This window comes from Micropterus dolomieu, linkage group LG01 (genome assembly GCF_021292245.1).
Source record: "Micropterus dolomieu isolate WLL.071019.BEF.003 ecotype Adirondacks linkage group LG01, ASM2129224v1, whole genome shotgun sequence".
NCBI classification, from domain to species: Eukaryota; Metazoa; Chordata; class Actinopteri; order Centrarchiformes; family Centrarchidae; genus Micropterus; species Micropterus dolomieu.
The window spans coordinates 12,803,091-12,821,332 of record NC_060150.1 but is presented as its reverse complement, the minus strand read 5'-3'; the positions used below and the strand labels follow the sequence as shown (position 1 = coordinate 12,821,332).

At 40.2% G+C, this 18,242-nt stretch overlaps 3 protein-coding genes across 10 annotated transcripts; 2 read left to right on the top strand and 1 right to left on the bottom strand.

Moving 5' to 3' along the window:
• Nucleotides 1–1,536: 1,536 nt before the first annotated feature.
• On the top strand, nt 1,537–6,013 carry gpbar1 (G protein-coupled bile acid receptor 1). 4 transcript variants are annotated; one of them, XM_046044249.1, is made up of 3 exons: nt 1,537–2,691; nt 2,790–2,994; nt 4,489–6,013. In XM_046044249.1, the coding sequence occupies exon 3, from the start codon at nt 4,783–4,785 to the stop codon at nt 5,827–5,829; it is 1,047 nt and encodes a 348-aa protein (XP_045900205.1). In that variant the 5' UTR covers nt 1,537–2,691; nt 2,790–2,994; nt 4,489–4,782; the 3' UTR covers nt 5,830–6,013. The 4 variants fall into 4 exon arrangements, with proteins under 4 accessions (XP_045900205.1, XP_045900220.1, XP_045900198.1 ...); XM_046044264.1 differs by having other exon boundaries at nt 1,537–2,882; nt 4,598–4,614; nt 4,745–6,013; XM_046044242.1 differs by having other exon boundaries at nt 1,537–2,994; nt 4,598–4,614; nt 4,745–6,013.
• A 1,901-nt stretch (nt 6,014–7,914) lies between these two features.
• Nucleotides 7,915–14,598, bottom strand: LOC123980773 (intermediate filament protein ON3-like). 4 transcript variants are annotated; one of them, XM_046065333.1, is made up of 10 exons: nt 14,548–14,598; nt 12,712–13,001; nt 11,663–11,871; nt 11,486–11,546; nt 11,094–11,189; nt 10,625–10,789; nt 10,314–10,439; nt 9,988–10,208; nt 9,813–9,838; nt 7,915–8,940 (listed from the first exon to the last, which is right to left on the bottom strand). In XM_046065333.1, exons 2-10 carry the CDS (start codon nt 12,868–12,870, stop codon nt 8,705–8,707), a joined length of 1,299 nt encoding a protein of 432 aa, XP_045921289.1. In that variant the 5' UTR covers nt 12,871–13,001; nt 14,548–14,598; the 3' UTR covers nt 7,915–8,704. The 4 variants fall into 4 exon arrangements, with proteins under 4 accessions (XP_045921289.1, XP_045921284.1, XP_045921276.1 ...); XM_046065328.1 differs by lacking the exon at nt 14,548–14,598 and adding an exon at nt 13,171–13,560; XM_046065320.1 differs by lacking the exon at nt 14,548–14,598 and having other exon boundaries at nt 12,712–13,560.
• On the top strand, nt 12,863–17,276 carry LOC123980800 (keratin, type I cytoskeletal 18-like). Of its 2 annotated transcripts, XM_046065353.1 has the most exons (8): nt 12,863–13,632; nt 13,787–13,869; nt 14,061–14,217; nt 14,312–14,473; nt 14,576–14,701; nt 15,292–15,515; nt 15,903–15,937; nt 16,901–17,276. In XM_046065353.1, the coding sequence occupies exons 1-8, from the start codon at nt 13,255–13,257 to the stop codon at nt 17,002–17,004; spliced, it is 1,269 nt and encodes a 422-aa protein (XP_045921309.1). In that variant the 5' UTR covers nt 12,863–13,254; the 3' UTR covers nt 17,005–17,276. The 2 variants fall into 2 exon arrangements, with proteins under 2 accessions (XP_045921309.1, XP_045921316.1); XM_046065360.1 differs by lacking the exon at nt 15,903–15,937.
• The last annotated feature ends 966 nt before the right edge of the window (nt 17,277–18,242 follow it).

The window sequence follows — 18,242 nt, the reverse complement described above, 5'->3', positions numbered from 1 at the left end:
CCTATCAATATGGGCCAACCTTTCTAAAGAATGCTTTCAGCACCTTGTTGAATCAATGCCACGTAGAATTAAGGCAGTTCTGAAGGCGAAAGGGGGTCAAACACAGTATTAGTATGGTGTTCCTAATAATCCTTTAGGTGAGTGTATACTGTACCTAAATATACAATCTGTTTGGTTGTAACAAGTCCTACTCATACGACATATCTAGCTAAGCAAGATATTTTTTCCTGTTCATCGCTGTGCAAAATGTAGGTGAACAAAAAACTGTGAGAGCTCCCTGAGTCCTCCGAAGCCTCGTTCCTCTTATGATTCACTCCTGATCCATGTTGCAACGGAGGAGACACTTATTAAGTGGGGGGTCTGGGGGTACTACCACACTTAATTTCCTGCATTCTGGTGAAATCTTCTGCACAAATTTCTGCCTTTCCTGCATCAATTTATGGTGGAAATGTTTTATTTACGTTATGTAAAGGGAAACACAAAACTCCGCTGGCAGATAACTATAATATAGATATAATATATAAAATATAAAAACGTAACAGAATATAATACAGTAGGCCTATAAAAGACTTTTTTTTCTTTCATGATTTATTCTTCCCTCCTCTCTTGTGTCATGGTCTAGGGAAGTAACCTTAAAATGTGCTTCTGGCACCTATATTCACATTAGTGATAAATAAATTCATTTTAACAATTTATAAACTCCTGGTCTTATAGCTCCTGTGTTTCAGCAAATGTTCTGCTCATGTTCAAACCTTTCTGCACATTTAGACTCTCCCATATGTGATCTGTGTTCGGTGAATGCCTGTGTCCCACCAGCTGGGTGGAGTAAATTCGCACGGACGTTGTAAGTTATCCATTTGTTTGTCTAATGCAAGACAAAATTGATGTTTGGCATGAGAGCATGTGAAAAGTACCAATTGCATGAGTCTCACGCTCACTGCGAACAAATGCTTTGTTTTCTTTTTGCCACTTTGCTCTATATTTCTGTAAACGTTTTGTCTTTTTTACTGGCAGAGCGACAGATGTGTTTAGCAACACTGACAGCCCTTTTCATTGGTCGATAAGAGAGAGAGAGATAGTATCCCTTATTAGTTCAATAAGGGACATGTCTTTTAGTTTCTAAATACGGGAAGATTCCATATTTTAAGGGACGGTTGGCAACCCTAGGGCTTTATGTAGTTTTCAGCGGCCGCTAGTGGTGCGGATTTTAGATTGCAACTTGGTGTGTGCTTGTACACGTGTTTGAACCCATGAGCAAGCAAAATCCGACACATCACAGCTTCACACAACTGGAAACTTAAGTGAACTCCCACTACAACGTTATTATTTTTTACAATATCTTTTAGCAGCCTGACGCTGAAGCTCGTTGCATGATAACGTTTCATTGACTGTATTTAGTTGACGTGATACATTAGCTCATCTGCCGCTGTTCAGTCACTATTTGTGTATCTTTCACCTGAGGCTCAGCAATGTGAGCACAGCTAAATGTATTGGATGATGACAAAACGGTTAGTAAGCTTGACTGAATATTGTAAATGAGACTGTTGCCACACTTTACAACAATTAGACCGCAGTAAGTAACATTACTGTAGTGAATGGTTCTTCCACTGTGTTGTTGTCCTGCGTCATTATGTTGCAATTTTTGTATATTATGTGGGTCACGTAAGTTAAAGCGACTGAGACGGTGGAAAAACTATGTACCTGAGTATCAGTAAAACAGCAATAAACGAAGCAAACAGCGGCGGATCCATGCTAACGTTAGCTGGCTGCTCCTGCCTTGGGAAAGGATGAACAAATCGCTCCAGAGTTGCTTAGTACTGTAAACATCGTTTCTTACACTCTAAAATCATCACTTTGACATAATACCGGTGATACACAGGATAGAAGTATGGATCAAGTTAGCTGGTGAACTAATGTGGAAAGCTATACAACTGCAGTATTTCGCACCGGATAACGTTAGCAACTGCTCGGCATTAGCCGGCAAGCTAATGTTATTTAATTTGAGCGAACTTAACACATGCTTTGCAGTAATGTGAAGTTTAGATGTTCAATAGGATGAAATCCAACTCTGTGTCTGTTTCAAAACAAAGTGGCGATTTCTCCGTGACTACAGCCTTTCTGATGCATACCGTGTTTTCACTCGAGGTCGATCTGATTCTCGTTTGGCCTGAAGGGCTTCAGCAAATAAAACTTTGTTGTTTGTTTTTATCCTTACTGGATTTTGTGTCTGCTAGAATGTATTAATAAACTCTGTTATTGTATGTTAGTTAAGCACTCTTTCCTGGCTTGTAAAAGTGTAACAAATGAAATGTCACTTGACTTTCACTTCCTTTTTTGGCTAACAGAGCTTTAAGTTGAGGTTTATAAATATCTAGGATACATGTTGCAGAAGCGTCTGAAGGCCATCACAGAAGGTGTGAAACCAAATCACATTCCAGGCTACGGATGTTAACCAGGAATGTTTTCTTATCCTTTTCGGGCTGTGGTGATAACAGCTTTCTATCCTATTCACTTCATATATGTACTCTGTTACCCTGGACAGTGGTGAAAAACAGTCTGCCAGGGGCTGATGGATGAAAGAGAATACAAAGAAGAGAAACAGCAGAACAAGATTTAATGGACACTGCTGCCTCCTCATCCTCAGCATGACCAGCGACCTCCCTTCAGGAAAAGACAAATATACAACTGCTGGTACTTCCTCCCTCCTCCTCCTTCAGTGTGCACTTCCCCTTTAAAGTATCTGAGAGGAAGAGCCTCACACTTGGCTGCTAGCTCTGTTTCTCTTGTAGTTTGTGGGTGTCTTGACTGAAAGGATAAAGAAGAAGAAAGAAGAAGCTCCTCTAGTTTATGGTGGAGGCTGCACCTTGTTAATGCTTATGCAGGTGATTATGATAAGCAGAGGAACAGGCTTGAAGTTAACGGGAGAGGGAAGCTGTATTTTATTTGCATTTCCTTTGTCAATGGATACATGACTGGATTGTTCATCCCTAAAAGGTAAAAAGACAGTTTTGTTGCTTTTTGTTTAGAAAAAGTTAATATTTTGCAACAGATCATTATGTACATCTAGTGATTTGTTTTAAGTCATATCATTGCTACTCTGTAAAATCCTTTTTGACATTACATGGATTACAGGATTACAAATAATTTGAAGTATTTGTAATGTGACGCAGCATTTCAATGCATGAAAAAACAGTGGCTCCTATGTATTGCAAGTGCCTCTTATTAGAAGAAAGTTGTGGAAAATATAATACAATTAAGGAAAAATTTAAGTTACAGATAAATCCAACATAGCCAAGCAGAAAGCATAAAATTAAACAAAATTGCATTTAGCAGTAATGTTGAAAACCCTTTAAAGCCAGTATTTGCTTAAACTGCTTTGATATCATCAAATTGTCTTCATTGAGCATGCTTACCTGCAAATTGTATTTAATGTATGTGGACATTGCAAACACTGGCATGTTGCAATATTTACTTTTAACGCCATTACCATTTATAATGTTCACGCTTGCATATAAACAAGTGTTGCACAGTTGCAAATAATACCAGTGTTTTAAAAACCTTAAAGCATGACACATTGAGATAACTAAAGATAATAAAGTGTAATCATAAAGTATGTAGATAAAAATTATGTAGATAAAAATATGTGTAACATATCCAGTAGATGTGCTTCATAGTAGTTCACTGTGAGAATCTGTGAACATTTCCCCTGACTATACAGGGACATAAAGTCAGATAATAATAATAATTAAATTAAATTATCTCCAGGACATTGTATCACTTTCTATAATATAATAGAGTCCAATAGCCTGTTAGCTAACTCCAGAGTCCCTGCTGATGAATTACTGAATGACAGTGGCCTCACATTCATCAACGCGTGCTCTTATCTCGGCCGTTAGCTAACAAAGGGGCTAAATTTGTTTCAGTGGTCAAGGCATGACAGACAGGAAACCGGCAGGCTATATTTGTTGTGTTGCACCTGTTCTTTGTGTCTTTATTGGCTTATCTTCTCTTCTCATACAAAGACACCAAAGAAAATATCTGATATATATATATATATAAACTGTTTCTTGCCCAAATAAATTTATTAAAGTGGGAAATTTAATAAAGGTACTGCAGCTAATAGTATATATAACATAATAAATTTTCCATCTTCTGCTACTTTAAGTGTTGAGGTGTTCATTTTATCTTAATCTTCTGATGTGTCATTGACACCGACTTCCTCTTCATCCCTCTAGATGTAGTGAGAATAAATCATCTCTAAGCTCCTTCTTTCCGCTCTCCACCTGAGAGCAGTCTCGAAACATATTTTCCATGATAGTTGTTTTGTTGTGATAGTAGCATGGCTAGGCTTGAGCTCAACTGAATGTTGAACTGTGAGATTGTATCTTTCAAGAGGTTTGTATACCTGTGGAGTGCCTGGATGGATGTATCTTTTTAAATCTTTTATCTTCTTGAATATCTGAAGTATTCTTGTTCTGAGCTTTGCAGTTACTCCTCCATTTCTGGTCTGGTTTGATTGATGGTTTGATCCATCACATGCTGTGTTTTCTACTGATCTATTTTTTTCATCAACGCTCAATTGCATTTCCACTGCAAGTTTCTTTCACAAAAAAGGTCAGTAAAAACTCTCAATTCACTTGATATTATGCATGTAGCTGTCATCAATCTAATCCTCATCCTACCCTCAGCTTTTGTGGCACCCACAACCGCCCACTGCTTTAATAATGGTCCTCCTTCACTACAGGGTAGCTGTACCTTGATGGGACTGGATCTGGCCTGCAAATGGGACCGAGTCTGCAGATTTCACATATGATGGACATCTCTGCTCTGGTCTCTGAGGAGCAGCTCATCTATGCCATCACCATCCCGCTGTCGACCTCCATCATCCTGGCCAATCTCGTCATCATCTTTGGCATCACCTGGAACCGCCAGCTCCAAAACACGCCCAACTACTTCTTCCTAAGCCTGCTAGTGGCAGATTTGTGCACGGGCGTGGCGCTGCCTTTCATCCCATTAATGGGTCTGAACCGGGAGTTAAGTTTTTGCTCCTGCCTGGTGGCTCACGTTTTCCCAAACTTCCTCTTCCTGGCGTTCCTTTTCAACCTGGTAATGGTACACTATGAGCGCTACATTTGCATCGTCGACCCCCTGCATTACAATAACTTGTGGATGCATCGCAGTTTTCCTCTAGCGTTGCTTGTGGTGTGGGCGCCGCCACTCCTGTTCGCAGCTCTACCTGCCTTTGGTTGGAATAACTGGACAGGAGCAGATTGGAACGACTGTTGTGCAAGTAGCCAAAATAAAACGGCACTTTCCAGCTGTTCAACAAACGGAACCACCTGCTGCTCGTACAGGCGAGTATTTCCCAACGCGTTTATCTACTTGGAGGTGTATGGAGTCGTCTTACCTGCTATTCTTACCATTGCCGGCATGACTGGCCATGTTTTATGGATCACCCGAGGCCAGCTGAAGGACATTTGTCGTCTCCACCGTTCAGTAGAGCGGGGAGCTCAAGCCTCAGACTGTGAGCAGAGGATGAACCTGCGGTACACTCGCTGCGTGGTGGCAGTGTCTCTGACGTTCCTCGCATGCTGGGTTCCCTACCTCATTTACATGCACGTCTGCATAGTGTTCTTGATCACAGACACCAAGTGGAGCTCCACCACTCACATCGTGCTGTCGTGCACCGGTATCGGAAGCATGGCAGTGGTGCCGCTGGTGCTTGGCCTAGCTAACAGGCAGTATACAGAACCTGCACTTAAACTTCTCCAGAAACTCCGAGACAGATGGAGGCGAAGGACGCAGGGATCAGAGGAGGTGGCAGTCTGAGGAAATACTGATGAATATCAATATTTATGAAGATAATTGTTGATGAACTGCACAGCCACAGTAATTGGATCAAGGCCACAAGGATAAAATATTGCATTACAGCAGAAAAACACATTTGCATTGATTCTTTCACAATTTATTTATCAATGTTCCCAAAAAAAGCATCCTATTGTTTGAAATATTATTTCTGTCTGTAGCTGTCTCTTTCTGAAGGTTTACCATTACATTGAGATAATTAAGCTGACAATAACAATAAAGAATCCGGAGACAAAATTGAGGACAATTTCTAAACCAAACATTGTTTCAAACAAAACAAAGATTAATATTTCTGGGGTAAGTACCCTCATGGTTCCGGATGACACTTTAACCATTGTGAAATTACAGGATATGTCTGTAATAGACTTACATTGACTTTTTGCAGGCCTAGCCAAAAGACATAATCAGCACCAACCTTAAGCTGACATTACTGTACAACAGCACCATTTGATGAGCTTGTACAGGGTCTTGACCTCCTGATGGCTTTAATTTAAGTCTGTTGTCATATTGGTTTTCAAATAGGCCTTTATGTTGGTGTCAATGGATTTGCATTTTCAAATTTCACACTGAGCTGATAAAAAAATAAAGCTCTGGAAAGGTTTAAATTACAGGTGGACCAGTAAGTTCACAGCAATACTGTTTATTACTGGGTTAGGGGTGAAAAACTACCTACATTTGCTGTCCGGACTAGATGAAAATCACTGATCAGCATAGTTAATGTTAAAATCAGCTCACCTCTCCTAGAGAAATAAATCCAGTTCAAATGGTGCTTATGCCTATACAGCCATTTTGTCTCTGTGAGGCTAATTAAGCACAGCGGTGCTTTGAGCTAAATGCTAACCCTAACCTCATATATAGAAGGTTAAATACCGTAAAAGCAGGCTTGTGTTTCAGAGAAACATCTGCTGCTTGCAGATACTTATATTGAACAATAAAAGTTTTATTTGTTGTAAAGATCCGTTCGAGGAAAATTAGTGTTTTATTTGAGACTTGATTAAACAAAGAATAAATGGCATGCTATTTGTTCCCCCAATCAAAATGTGGTTTTACATGTGTACATATAGTATGTGGGTGGGAGAGAGCCAGCCAGCCAGTAAAGGCGAGCTGAAGAGGAAAAGCAGTCTTTAATCAAATTAAAGAGCAAACAAGATCTGAACTGTTGTGGGACATTAGAAGAGATGGGATATCGTCATTGGGTCAGGGTACACCGTCTGTACGTCTTATGTCTGTGTTGCTTTGCTAAGCCATGTTCCAGTGTGTTTTCCACATTGGAATATTGTGTACGTAGGTGTCCAGAAGACAGAGGTGAACCGGGAGAAGAGGAGGAGGAGGGAAAAATGAAGACAAAGCGAGACTGTCAGGCTCCATCTACTAATGACTGACTGCTATCTGTATTAAGTAGAAAGCATCTGCACATTTGGGTCTGGATTCGTCATTTTGGGAAATATACGTATTCACTTTCTTTCAGAGAGTGACAAACCTCTCATGTCTCTACGTTACATATATGTAGCTGGAGCCAGCATCCTCTTAGCTTAGCTTAGCTTAGCATAAATACTGGAAACAGAGGAAATTAGCTAGCCCGACCATTACCAACTAACTACCCATAAGCACCTCCATAGCTTATTAATTAACAGGTTGTGTCTTGGTTGTTTAATCAGTGTATTGTAGAAATGCCAATTTGCTGTTTTATGTGGGGTTGTGTGCCAGACTAGTTCATGGGAGCAGTTGCCAACTGCTTGTAAAACAGTGAATTGCCATTTTCTTGTACGGATTAAACAAATGATACACAGTGTTGACAAGTATGTTTTAAAGGGTAGCCTACATTTGGACAGAGCCAGGTTAGCTTTTTCCCTTCTTTTCAGGTTTTAGGCTAGGCTAGGCTAACCATCTCCTGGCCCTAGGTACATATTTACTGTACAGATATGAGAGTGGTATCAATCTACTTATCTAACTCATCTTCTCTTGGCAAGCAAATAAATAAGTGTATTTCCCAATATGTCTTAGTCACTATACTCTTTGTGTGTGTTTTTGAAAGAAGAGTAGACATTGTTCATCTTCCTTTATTTATTAAACGTATTCCATTCCAAATACTTGTCACCCTTGTCACAACAGAAGACTCAAAATTTCTTTGTGATTACTTTGCAATATTTGAGGTACAATGGTGCAAGTATATGTGAGAGAAAGAGAGCAATTCCAAAATTTAGGACATTTACAGCATTTCAGGCTTGCAAATAAACATTTCCGAGAACACAGAGAAAAACTATTCAGTTGCTCCCAAAGACCCATGTTTTCTTCCCCTTAATGTGGCCTCTTGTGATTCTAGGAAACATTATCTTTGTGTATGTCATTCCTGATATTAACAAGAAGTCGAGCAACAGAAAAGAAACACTCAAAAGTTCCAAAAGTTCCTTATTTCATTGTTCCACTCATTAAGAAACTTTTTACACAATTAGATAGGTGGTTTTCTTTTTAACAAAGACAACATTTTATTCCTATTTAGTGCACAAAGGCATGAGAGAAACAACTGCAAGAAAGCTGAAAAAATACACTGATAGTACCGGAACACACACGCCCTTGCAAATGCAAACAAAGATAAGAACACCTTTTGAAAAACAGTGCTTGACATAAACAAAATGTCTCCAACTTCAAGTGCAGATTCTAGGAAAAAACGTTCAACTTGCCAAGACGCAGTCTACCAGAAGGCACACACAAACAGATAAGGATAATCATTATTGCATTAAAAATCACTATTATGACGAGTATAATTTAACTTACTTAACTTTTGTAATTCACATTTTGGATATACTGGAATGCTGCAGACATAGGTGTGATGGTGATGTCAGTCTTCAGTGTAATGGGAGCTTTCGGACACGACTCTGCCTTCCTCTACTTCCACCCGGATCAGCAGGCGTTTCTTGGAGCCAGGGAACACTGCTGGGTTAAAGGTGTCTACTGGGATTAAGGCAGGTGCTGGGCTGACAGTGTCTGCGGGGATAAAGGTGGTTGCTGGGATGACGGTGGGTTCTGGGGCTCGTGGCTTCTTTGGCAGGTGTTGCTTCAATGGCAGGTGAACTTCTGCGTGCAAGTAAGGACTTGGATTGGTTGGTTTGAATTAGAAATCTGAGCGAAAGAGAGGTTTGATTTTAGTGCGACACATTAATCAATCATGGGAATACTGGTATGTACGAAATGGTTGCATTTTGCTACGGTGTCCCTTTTTTTATACTATTTTATATAGTTATGTTTAATGTAGTTTTTGTGTACCTATCAACCTTCCTTGAAAAAAGCTAGTTACTTTAAGTCAAAAGTGTACATTTGGACACCGGTGGAAAGTAACATAAGTACATTTACCCAAGTACTTACTTAAGTACATTTCAGAGGGAAATATTGTACGTTTTACTCCACCACATTTAACTGTTAAATGTTATTTTAAATGCAGAACTTTCTACACTGTGGTTTGGCTACTTTTACTTAAGTAAATGATCTAATACTTCTTACACCACTGCATAAGGAATGCAACATGGCTGCATTGCATTCTGGTATATTGAGGGCTTCATTGGTGGGCAAACTGGAAGAAATGCATCAATGTTTTAGTTGAATGGTTCCCACAGAAAAACAATTTCTGCTACACCAACGCGTACACCAACATCTTTTTTTTCAGACTGTCTCTAAACCTTTTCTTGTGAATCACTGAATAATTTCAACTCTAAAATGATTCACTTAAAACAAGCCAAACATGTTGGAAATCACTGTTTCATTCACTTCTCTCAAGCTGTAGCTGCTCTGGAAGTATTTTGACATGTTTGTATGTTTGTCCAGTACCAGTGGAAAAAAGAAAAATACACCACGAACCCAGCGACCAAACGAACCCAGAAAGGCCATGTTAGTAGTTTTAATAGAGCTGCTAATTCCAGAAAATTCAGAAAAGGTGGCAAAAATATTCTCACCTGCGTTGCGCATGAAGTGGTTCATTCTTCACAGAGATGGAGCAGAGACAATTGTTAATGCAAGGTTTAATGCATCATGGTATATTTCAACAAACAGCAACATGAGTGAATACACTGAGTAAAAACTTGTGCATATTGATGTGCTCTCACCCTCCAATCCCCACAGCTTACATACCTCTGCTCCTCGCCCTCCAGCAGCTTGCGGTAGGTGGCGATCTCGATGTCCAGGGCCAGCTTGAGGTTCATCAGCTCTTGATGTTCGCGGATCTGTCCAGCCAAGTCCTGCTTGGCCCGCTTCAAGGCCTCCTCCAGCTGGGCGATGTCCTCGCGGGCCTTCTCCATGTTGTTGTCCCCTTCTGTTCTTATGTCACTGATCTCATTCTTTAGGGACTCTTCCTAACAGGGAAACAGAGGAAGAAAGGGAAGATCAGAGACTGATGGGATTGATATTGTGTGTGCCTAGGCCTGAATTCTGGGAGAGGTTATCTGTGTGACCCCAACCTTCCTTATGAGAGCGTCCAGGTCCCCGTTGAGCCTCTGGATTTGGCGCACCAGGTCTGAGATTTCCCTCCTTACATCACGCACATCCTTCTCTCGCTGTTCTGCACTATGGACCATGGCATCCATCTAAAGCAGTAAAAAGTGAACAATGTGGCAAATGCACGCTTGTTTGAACAGTATCAGGCTTCAAATACTGTACTTTCACTCACATTTGCATCTTGAAGGTTTAAAGCTGCATAGTGGCAATAACAGAATTAAATAAGAACTATTTAGTGGTCTTCTTCTTTCGGTATAATCCTCTTTTTCCTCACCTTTCTCTGGTTCCACTGCTCGGCTTCCTCCCTGGTGCGGGTGGCCATGGCGGCATACTGTTCCTTGACAGCCAGGATGATGTCCTCTATGTCCAGAGACCGTTTGCTGTTGTCATGTAAGATCACTGTCTCGTTCTGGATGTGTGACTCCAGCTCCTTGATCTCCTGCAGGTGGCAGACATGGGTACAACAGCTTTAGTGGGAATAAATCACATTGGTCTATCTGTTTCAAAGTGCTTTTACACTGTATTTGATGACGTGATGACGTAAATAATAATAGTACATGCTCCTAGTTGGTTGTTCAGCACATTACTTGGATGTTTTAAAAAAGTTAGTTGGCTCAAGTTAGTTGAGCTAGTCCCCTAGAAACCCCCTTGTAAGGAACCACTGCTGTTGCGTAACTGTGCAAGTATTGTTCAACTGTCTCCTTCAGATCAAACCGGCTTTACAGAGCAGAGTAAATAATTACCTCATCATAGCCAACCCTGAGGAAGTCCAGTTTATCTATCAGATCCTCCAGCTCCAGAGCCAGATCTACTGCCTTCAAGTTACCTTCATCTGCCTCCTGTTACACACACACACAAACACACACACACACACACACACACACACACACATTAAACACAAATACACATTCATAAATAGATGCCCAGATGGCATAGGGTCAATAAGGTGCTTAAAAATATCCTACTGCCAGAGGTCAGCTGTTTAATATCTACAAAATACAACACAGTATGCACAATACTACAACGTTTTACCCAAATGTATTTTAAATGTATAAATGTAATTTGTGACATTATCAGAGTGTTTCTTTGTTTCTAAGTGGCTGAATAAATAAGCAGCATAAGAATCTTACATTACCTTTTTTCTGACGACAAACTCATTCTCCAGATCAGCTTTCTTTTGCAGCTCGTCCTCATACCTGAAACCAATAGAAAATAAAGTGTGAAAAATGAATTTAATGATGGAGGTTTAGTTTAAACATTGTCCTAGAAGAGAAATACATCAATCAAATCAACTACAACGCGACCTGCTGACCTCTTCTTGGTGTCTTCTACCTCCTCAATGTTCTTGAGCAGCTCAGCCTGCAGTTTCTCTTTGTCCTGGAGCAAATTATCGATCCGCTGCTCCAACTCGTTCTCCACGTGCTTGACGATGTCGTTGATTTTCCCGTCATAGTCCTCCTGCCCCTTCAGGATGTTCAGCTTCGTCTCGAGCTTTCTGTTCTCATTCTCCAGGTGTTTCACCTGAGGCAGAGATAGACAAAGGGGGGACAGAAATGCAGAGGGAAAAGATGGTGATAGTGTAGAGTAAATCTGAGGAATTAATAATACGTAGATAGAGGCTATGTTTTGCATTGTATTATTATACATTCAATGTATCTTTGAAATGCATATATTTATATTTATATTCACCCAAGTTACTAAAAACAAAGAAAAACTGCACCTTGAGTCTATACATATTTCAAGTTTTGTTGACCGAACTTATACCTCAGACTTGAAATTATATTATCCACAAGGTGGCGTCCTACATGTACCTCCACTATTCTTTGACACGACATGAAGCCCGCAAAAGGAGACACTTTCCATTGCCTCAGGTTACAGAATTGATTGCAGCAGACAGTTTGGAAGAAGTCATGCTCCAGGTTTTGAAACAGGTTTTTATAAAAACAGTGTATCCTCCATTAAGTTTTCACTTTGAGCCTGTACTGTATCTCATGATGGTGAAATGTTGCATCGGTTCAAATGAATGAAAGGCTAAACGAATGCAACAAACAAAAGGTTTTACTGATCATTTAAAAAAAAAAATTAAGAAGACATATTGTAATATATTAAATAGCCTAATTAGAATAGTTTATACTTAAACCCAAGACCAAAACTGTTCTAATACTTTTCTGTACATGTTTTTCTTAATTTATAAATACATAGGCCTAAATAAATTACGTATGTATTTTATGTAGCAATAACTTATGAAGAGTGGGAAATAATCAACAATCAATAGCATTTTTATTAATTATTTTATTATTTAGTAATTATTCATTTTAATTACTGAACTGTTCTAGCAAATATTAATAATATAATACGAACCTTGTCAATCAGCCTGACGAACCTGTCATTGAGTCCCACCATGTCGTCCTTCTCCCTGGATTTTCCCGCCGGGTCGATTTTGTTGGTCGGGTAGCTTTTGACCGGTCCTGTATTGCCAGGGGAGTAGGACTGGCTGCTGTAATCTCTTGGTTTGGACATATTGCAGCCTGTGACAGAGCGTTGAAACCTGGAAGCTGATCAGGTGAGCGGTGGAGGTAGGCTACCTACAACCCTCCGGATCACAGCTGCTTTTAAGGTGGACAAGGACCACCCATCACCTCCCCAAAACTCTGCATGCGTCCAATCAAGAGAGGACAAGTGCAACATCAAGAGGAGAAAAATGACAGAGCCAACATGAAAAACTTGAATTTCGACTCTGTGCCAGTTTGTCCAGGGCACCAGGAGCCAATGGCATCGGTGGGGGCGGACTAATGCGTTAAAACCAGGTATAAAACCCACCTGCGCCCATCACATCCATCAGGTGACTCTCCAGTCTAAAATTCTCTTTGTCAGTTGTCAGTACTCTCACATCCAGCAGCGAACATGCCTTCAAACACCGCCGCCAGCATGTTTGGCGGAGCTGGAGGACGGGGCTCCAGGGCGTCCGTTTCGAGCCTGGAGGGGCTGCGTAGCGTGCTGGGCAACGAGCCGAAAAGAGACTCCGCTCCCGCCGCTCCCGCCGCTTCCGTCGCACCTGCAACACCTGCCGCTCCGACCGCTCCCGCCGCCCCCGCGGACGACAAGCAGACACTGCGGGGTCTGAACGACCGGCTGTCCGGCTACCTCGATACGGTGAGGCAGCTGGAGAAAGCAAACGAAGATCTGGAGAAACAGATTGATGACATTCTGGCCAAGAGGACAGCACCTGAGGGACGCGACTGGGATAAGGTCGAGAAACCCCTGGATGACCGCAAGAACAAGGTTGGTCATCAGATGTCTGTCTTTCTTGGGAAAAAAATATAAAAATAAATTATCTGGGCACACAGAGCACATTTTCCATGTTTACGTCATGAAATGTGAGAAAATGTTAGCTGTTACTGGTGATAGGCTATACATCATGCATTCCTCTCCTTAGATCAAAGACATCACCATGGAAAACGCCAAGCTGATGATCCAGATTAACAACACCAATATGGCTACTGACGACTTCAAGAACAAGTGAGTTTCATGCAATATAGTTTTTTGAGAAATTTGATTTTTGACAGAAAAGAGAAATAAAACAATAATAGTTGGACATGCATAACTTTTAAAGTTGCAATTTCTGCTGCTGCTGATGCCAGACAGCAATTCATATCACTACAAAGTCTGGTGTTTATGTGGATCTTTATTGGGCTCCTCTCTGTGTGCAGGCTGGATGATGAGAAGAAGGCATGTAAAGAGTTAGAAAAAGACCTGGAGGATGTGAATAAGACCGCAGAGGCTACCAAGCTGAAAAGCGAGCAGACAAAAAAAGAGATTGATTTGGTGAATGAGGAGCTCGCTCGCCTCCAGCAGGAACACAAAGACGTGAGACCTGAAACAAACACATACAAAAACACACAAGATCAACTAATTGCATTGTGTGAAATCTGAAGCAAACTTATAATAGTGGCTCTTGTAGGAGGTGGATGACCTGCGTGAGAAGATCAAGGATTCTGAGGTGAAGGTGGAGATTGATTCTCCAAACTCTAACCTGGCTCAGACTCTCAACAAAATCCGCATCCAGTACGATCAAATAGGCAAGAAGAATATGGAGGAGACCGAGGACTGGTACCAGAGCAAGGTACAATACCTGCAGGATCCTAAAGTCAGACCACTCTTATGTCATATTGTTCTCATTGCTTCTCTTTATCTCACCATTTCCATCTTGTTTGTCCTTCTCCAGTTTGAAAACATCAAGGTGGTGGAGGCCAAAAACAGCGAGGCCTTGAACTCTGGAAAGAAAGAGCTGAAGGATCTGCTCAAACAGAAACAAACCCTGGATATTAAGATCCAGAGTCTGCACAGCACGGTAACCACACACAAGCCGTTTCACATACAGTACGTCTCCTGTCACACTAACATGAAATACAATGAAAATACAACAAAGAGAAATCACTTGGAACAGCAGTTGAGCTTTATTGTTCCTTTAATACATTCTCATGTTTGTAGAGGCTTTGTTCTGAAACGTAAAACCTCAACATCAACTTTAGCAATGTTTTCACATAATCATACTGCAGCTTTTGTAACAGTAGATCCCAATCTGACCCAAAGTCCTAAAACCTTTGAAGCAATTCTTCAGGTTTACAGAGCAAAATATTTACCAGTCTGCTTTATCATGTCAGGAATGCTAAAACCACATATGTGGGTGTTTGTCTAGCTGCACTTTTCACGAGCATTCCTGAATGCCCTGTCATTCTACTGTAAACCTGCTACTTTAAGTACTCTGTAGTTTGACAAAACACCTGGATCTGCTCTTGCATAACAAAACAAACTGTAAGGCTCCTAATGAGTGACATTGACCTGTTATGTGCTTTTTAAAAGTCAAAAAAACAAAAACATAATTTTTAAGCAACACAGATTTGAGGATAGAATAAAAAGTATCATATGTCTCCCCTTCAGATCCGCAATCTGGAGGAAACCCTGAAGAACACCAAAGCGGAGTACGGTCAACGTATGGGCCCCATCAACAAGGTGATACTAAACCTGGAGGCAGAGCTCAAGGAGATGAGGTCACAGGTGGAGCGCCATGTAAACACCAACAAGAATCTGCTGTGCGTCACGATGAAGCTGGAGTCAGAAATCAATAACTACCAGCAACTGATTAATGGCATGAGCGCTGATAGGTGAGGATGGTCAGGGCACAGGAATACTTCATGGTGGTTGTAGTTGTATGATGTCAAATGAAATTATGTGTCTCTGTCTCTGCCCATGGGAAATATAAAATTGGTTATTTGGAAAGAAAACAACTGACAGTGACACTTGTCCAGAAAAGGCTGCAGATTATTTACCTCCCTAGCAGCTAGTTAGCTCAGCTTAGTATAAAGACTGCATAAAGGCTAAGCTAACTGGCTTTTAATTGAATTCCTGGCAAGAAAGCCAACAAATGTATTTCCCAAAATGTCAAATCATTTTTGTAAAAGGTTTAAAGTTATAGCATAAACACACCCCAACACACACAAAAGCATGGTCTGCTTATACGTTAGCATACTTATGCTCCTCTTCCCTGACAGCTTGGAGATTTCTTTAGAAGATGCATTGGACAGTGGTAAGTTCTGGATCTGCCTGTGAAAAACCATAACTTTAAATAAAATCACAGTGACTAAGCATGTTTGTGCTGTGACCTGATCGCTAAAGTTTATCTCTGCTGCCTGGGTCAATTACTGAGATGCTTTCAGTTTGGTCTTTTAATCTCATTGGCCCTTGTCCAACAGACCAAAAAAATCATCAGAATTTGAAAGAGCTAATCAACAGCGGAGTTGAAGCGCTGCATGCAGAGTTAAACTTGAAATATAACACTCATAACACTTTTTGAAGTAATAGTTTTTGGAAATTGGCTTTTTCACTTTTTTTGTCAACAGATGAAAAGATTGATAACACTCAGATGTCTGTCTGTTTGCTATTAGGCTACAGCGAGCAGCCAGTCTTAGCGGAGTGGAAATAGACACCCTGCTTATGTCCAAAAACTGTCTTACCAGTACCTCTAAAGCTCAGTAACTAACACGTTATATCTTATTTGTCTAGTCTGTACAAAAAAATTGTAAAAACTTTAATTTACGAGGGTTATGAGCTTTAGAGGTACAAGTAGGATTTCCTTCGGACAGTGCTAAGCTAGCTGTTTCCTCCTGTATCTCTAAGCAAACGACTGCTGGCCCTAGCTTCAGATTTAACAGACAAATACGACAGAGGTATTAATCTTCTCATCTAACTGTGTGCCAAAAAAAAGTACATTTCCTAAAATGTCAAATGATTCCTTTAAAGCTAGTTGTGTCACTAAATTGCAATCAGTTGTTGTTGTCACGTTGCGCCCTACACCTGCATGCAATCCCTGTGACTTCATGTAATCACACTACTTATATTTATTATAGATGTAATGGTTTTTACAAGCAAATCATATTTGTCATATGTTGTTGATCATTTGTTGACTCTAGCTGAAGTACACACAGGTTAAAGGACCAGAAGAACAAATTTATATGCTTGAAACCTGTAAAATCTGATATTTTGTTTCCAGACCAGCAGAAGCCGGGAGATAAGGTGCCCAAACCGGGCACGGAAGAGGTAAAAGAAGAAGCCCCTGTGAAGCAAGAGAGCCCCTCTAACAAATCCACCCCCTAATAAGTAAACCCCACTAATAAGTAAAAACCCAAGCCAAAAAATAAGAAGGGTTCATCCTCACAATCTTCCTCCTACTCTTCCTCGTGTTCCTCCTCCTTCTCCAGTAAGGAAACGAACAGCCCAAGAATGAGTGTGAAGTGGCCATAGCCTGATCTTGAGTAGCTTTTTTTCTGCTCTCTGTTCATTTTCTGTCACTCTGCCAAGTATCTTGTCAGTTTCCTATTATTGCTGTCAAACCAGTAAAGCTACAATGACGTTAAGCTGTATTTTTTCAGATGTCAGTAAATAAATTGATATCAAAAGAAAGATGCGCTGCAGTGTTTCATTTACTCAATCTCTTGATAAATGCATTTTGTAGCAATACACTAATTTACCTTCATACAATATAATTTAATGATCATTAAGTGCTGTGATTCCCAACCAGGGATTGCAGTTACCAGGGATTATGTGGATAGATTGTTAGGTGGCACAACCACTTTGAAAAAGTAAAGTAAAATAAAAAATATGCCTACACACATACTTGTGTTTAGCAGGGAAATAAATAGGACTTGTTACTTTTCAAGAGATTGGTATGAGGCTGAACTATGATTATTTTTACTATGGAGTAATCTGACAATTATTTTCTCAATTCATTGTTGAAATGTCGAAAAATTATGAAAATACAAATTATTTGACTACAGAAATTGTTTTTACTATAGATATTTGATGTAACTTGGGACTGAAGCAGGTCATGTGACTGAGGAACTGAACTGCACCATCCTAATATATATTAGCCATACAGAAGCAGGTCTCTCTCTCTGTCCTGTAGAGGAGAAGAACAGCAGATGAAGGGAAAGAAAGTGCAACAGCAGATTTAAACAGAGCTGTTTGCTGTTCTCACTTGTTATTTTTCAAATAAAAAAAATCTTTATTTCATACAAGGCAGATTGAGTGGGGAATTATTGACAAAGTGGTATGGTAGCTCCCAAAATATTATATGCCATCTTTAGACATTCAAACAGCATGTAGACAAAGTATTTGGTACACAAATCGTTAACAGCTCTTGTTCTCTATAAGTTTTGAAAGATTGTGTCCTGCTCCTTCACACACTTCATAATGGTTTTGCCTGCTGCCTACCTTTTTCTGACTCTCAGCGACTTTATTCATAAAATTACAAAAGAAATTCTGTATGTATATATTAAATATACCGATGAGAAGGATATCATGAACTCAACAATTGTAAAAATTCTAAACCAATA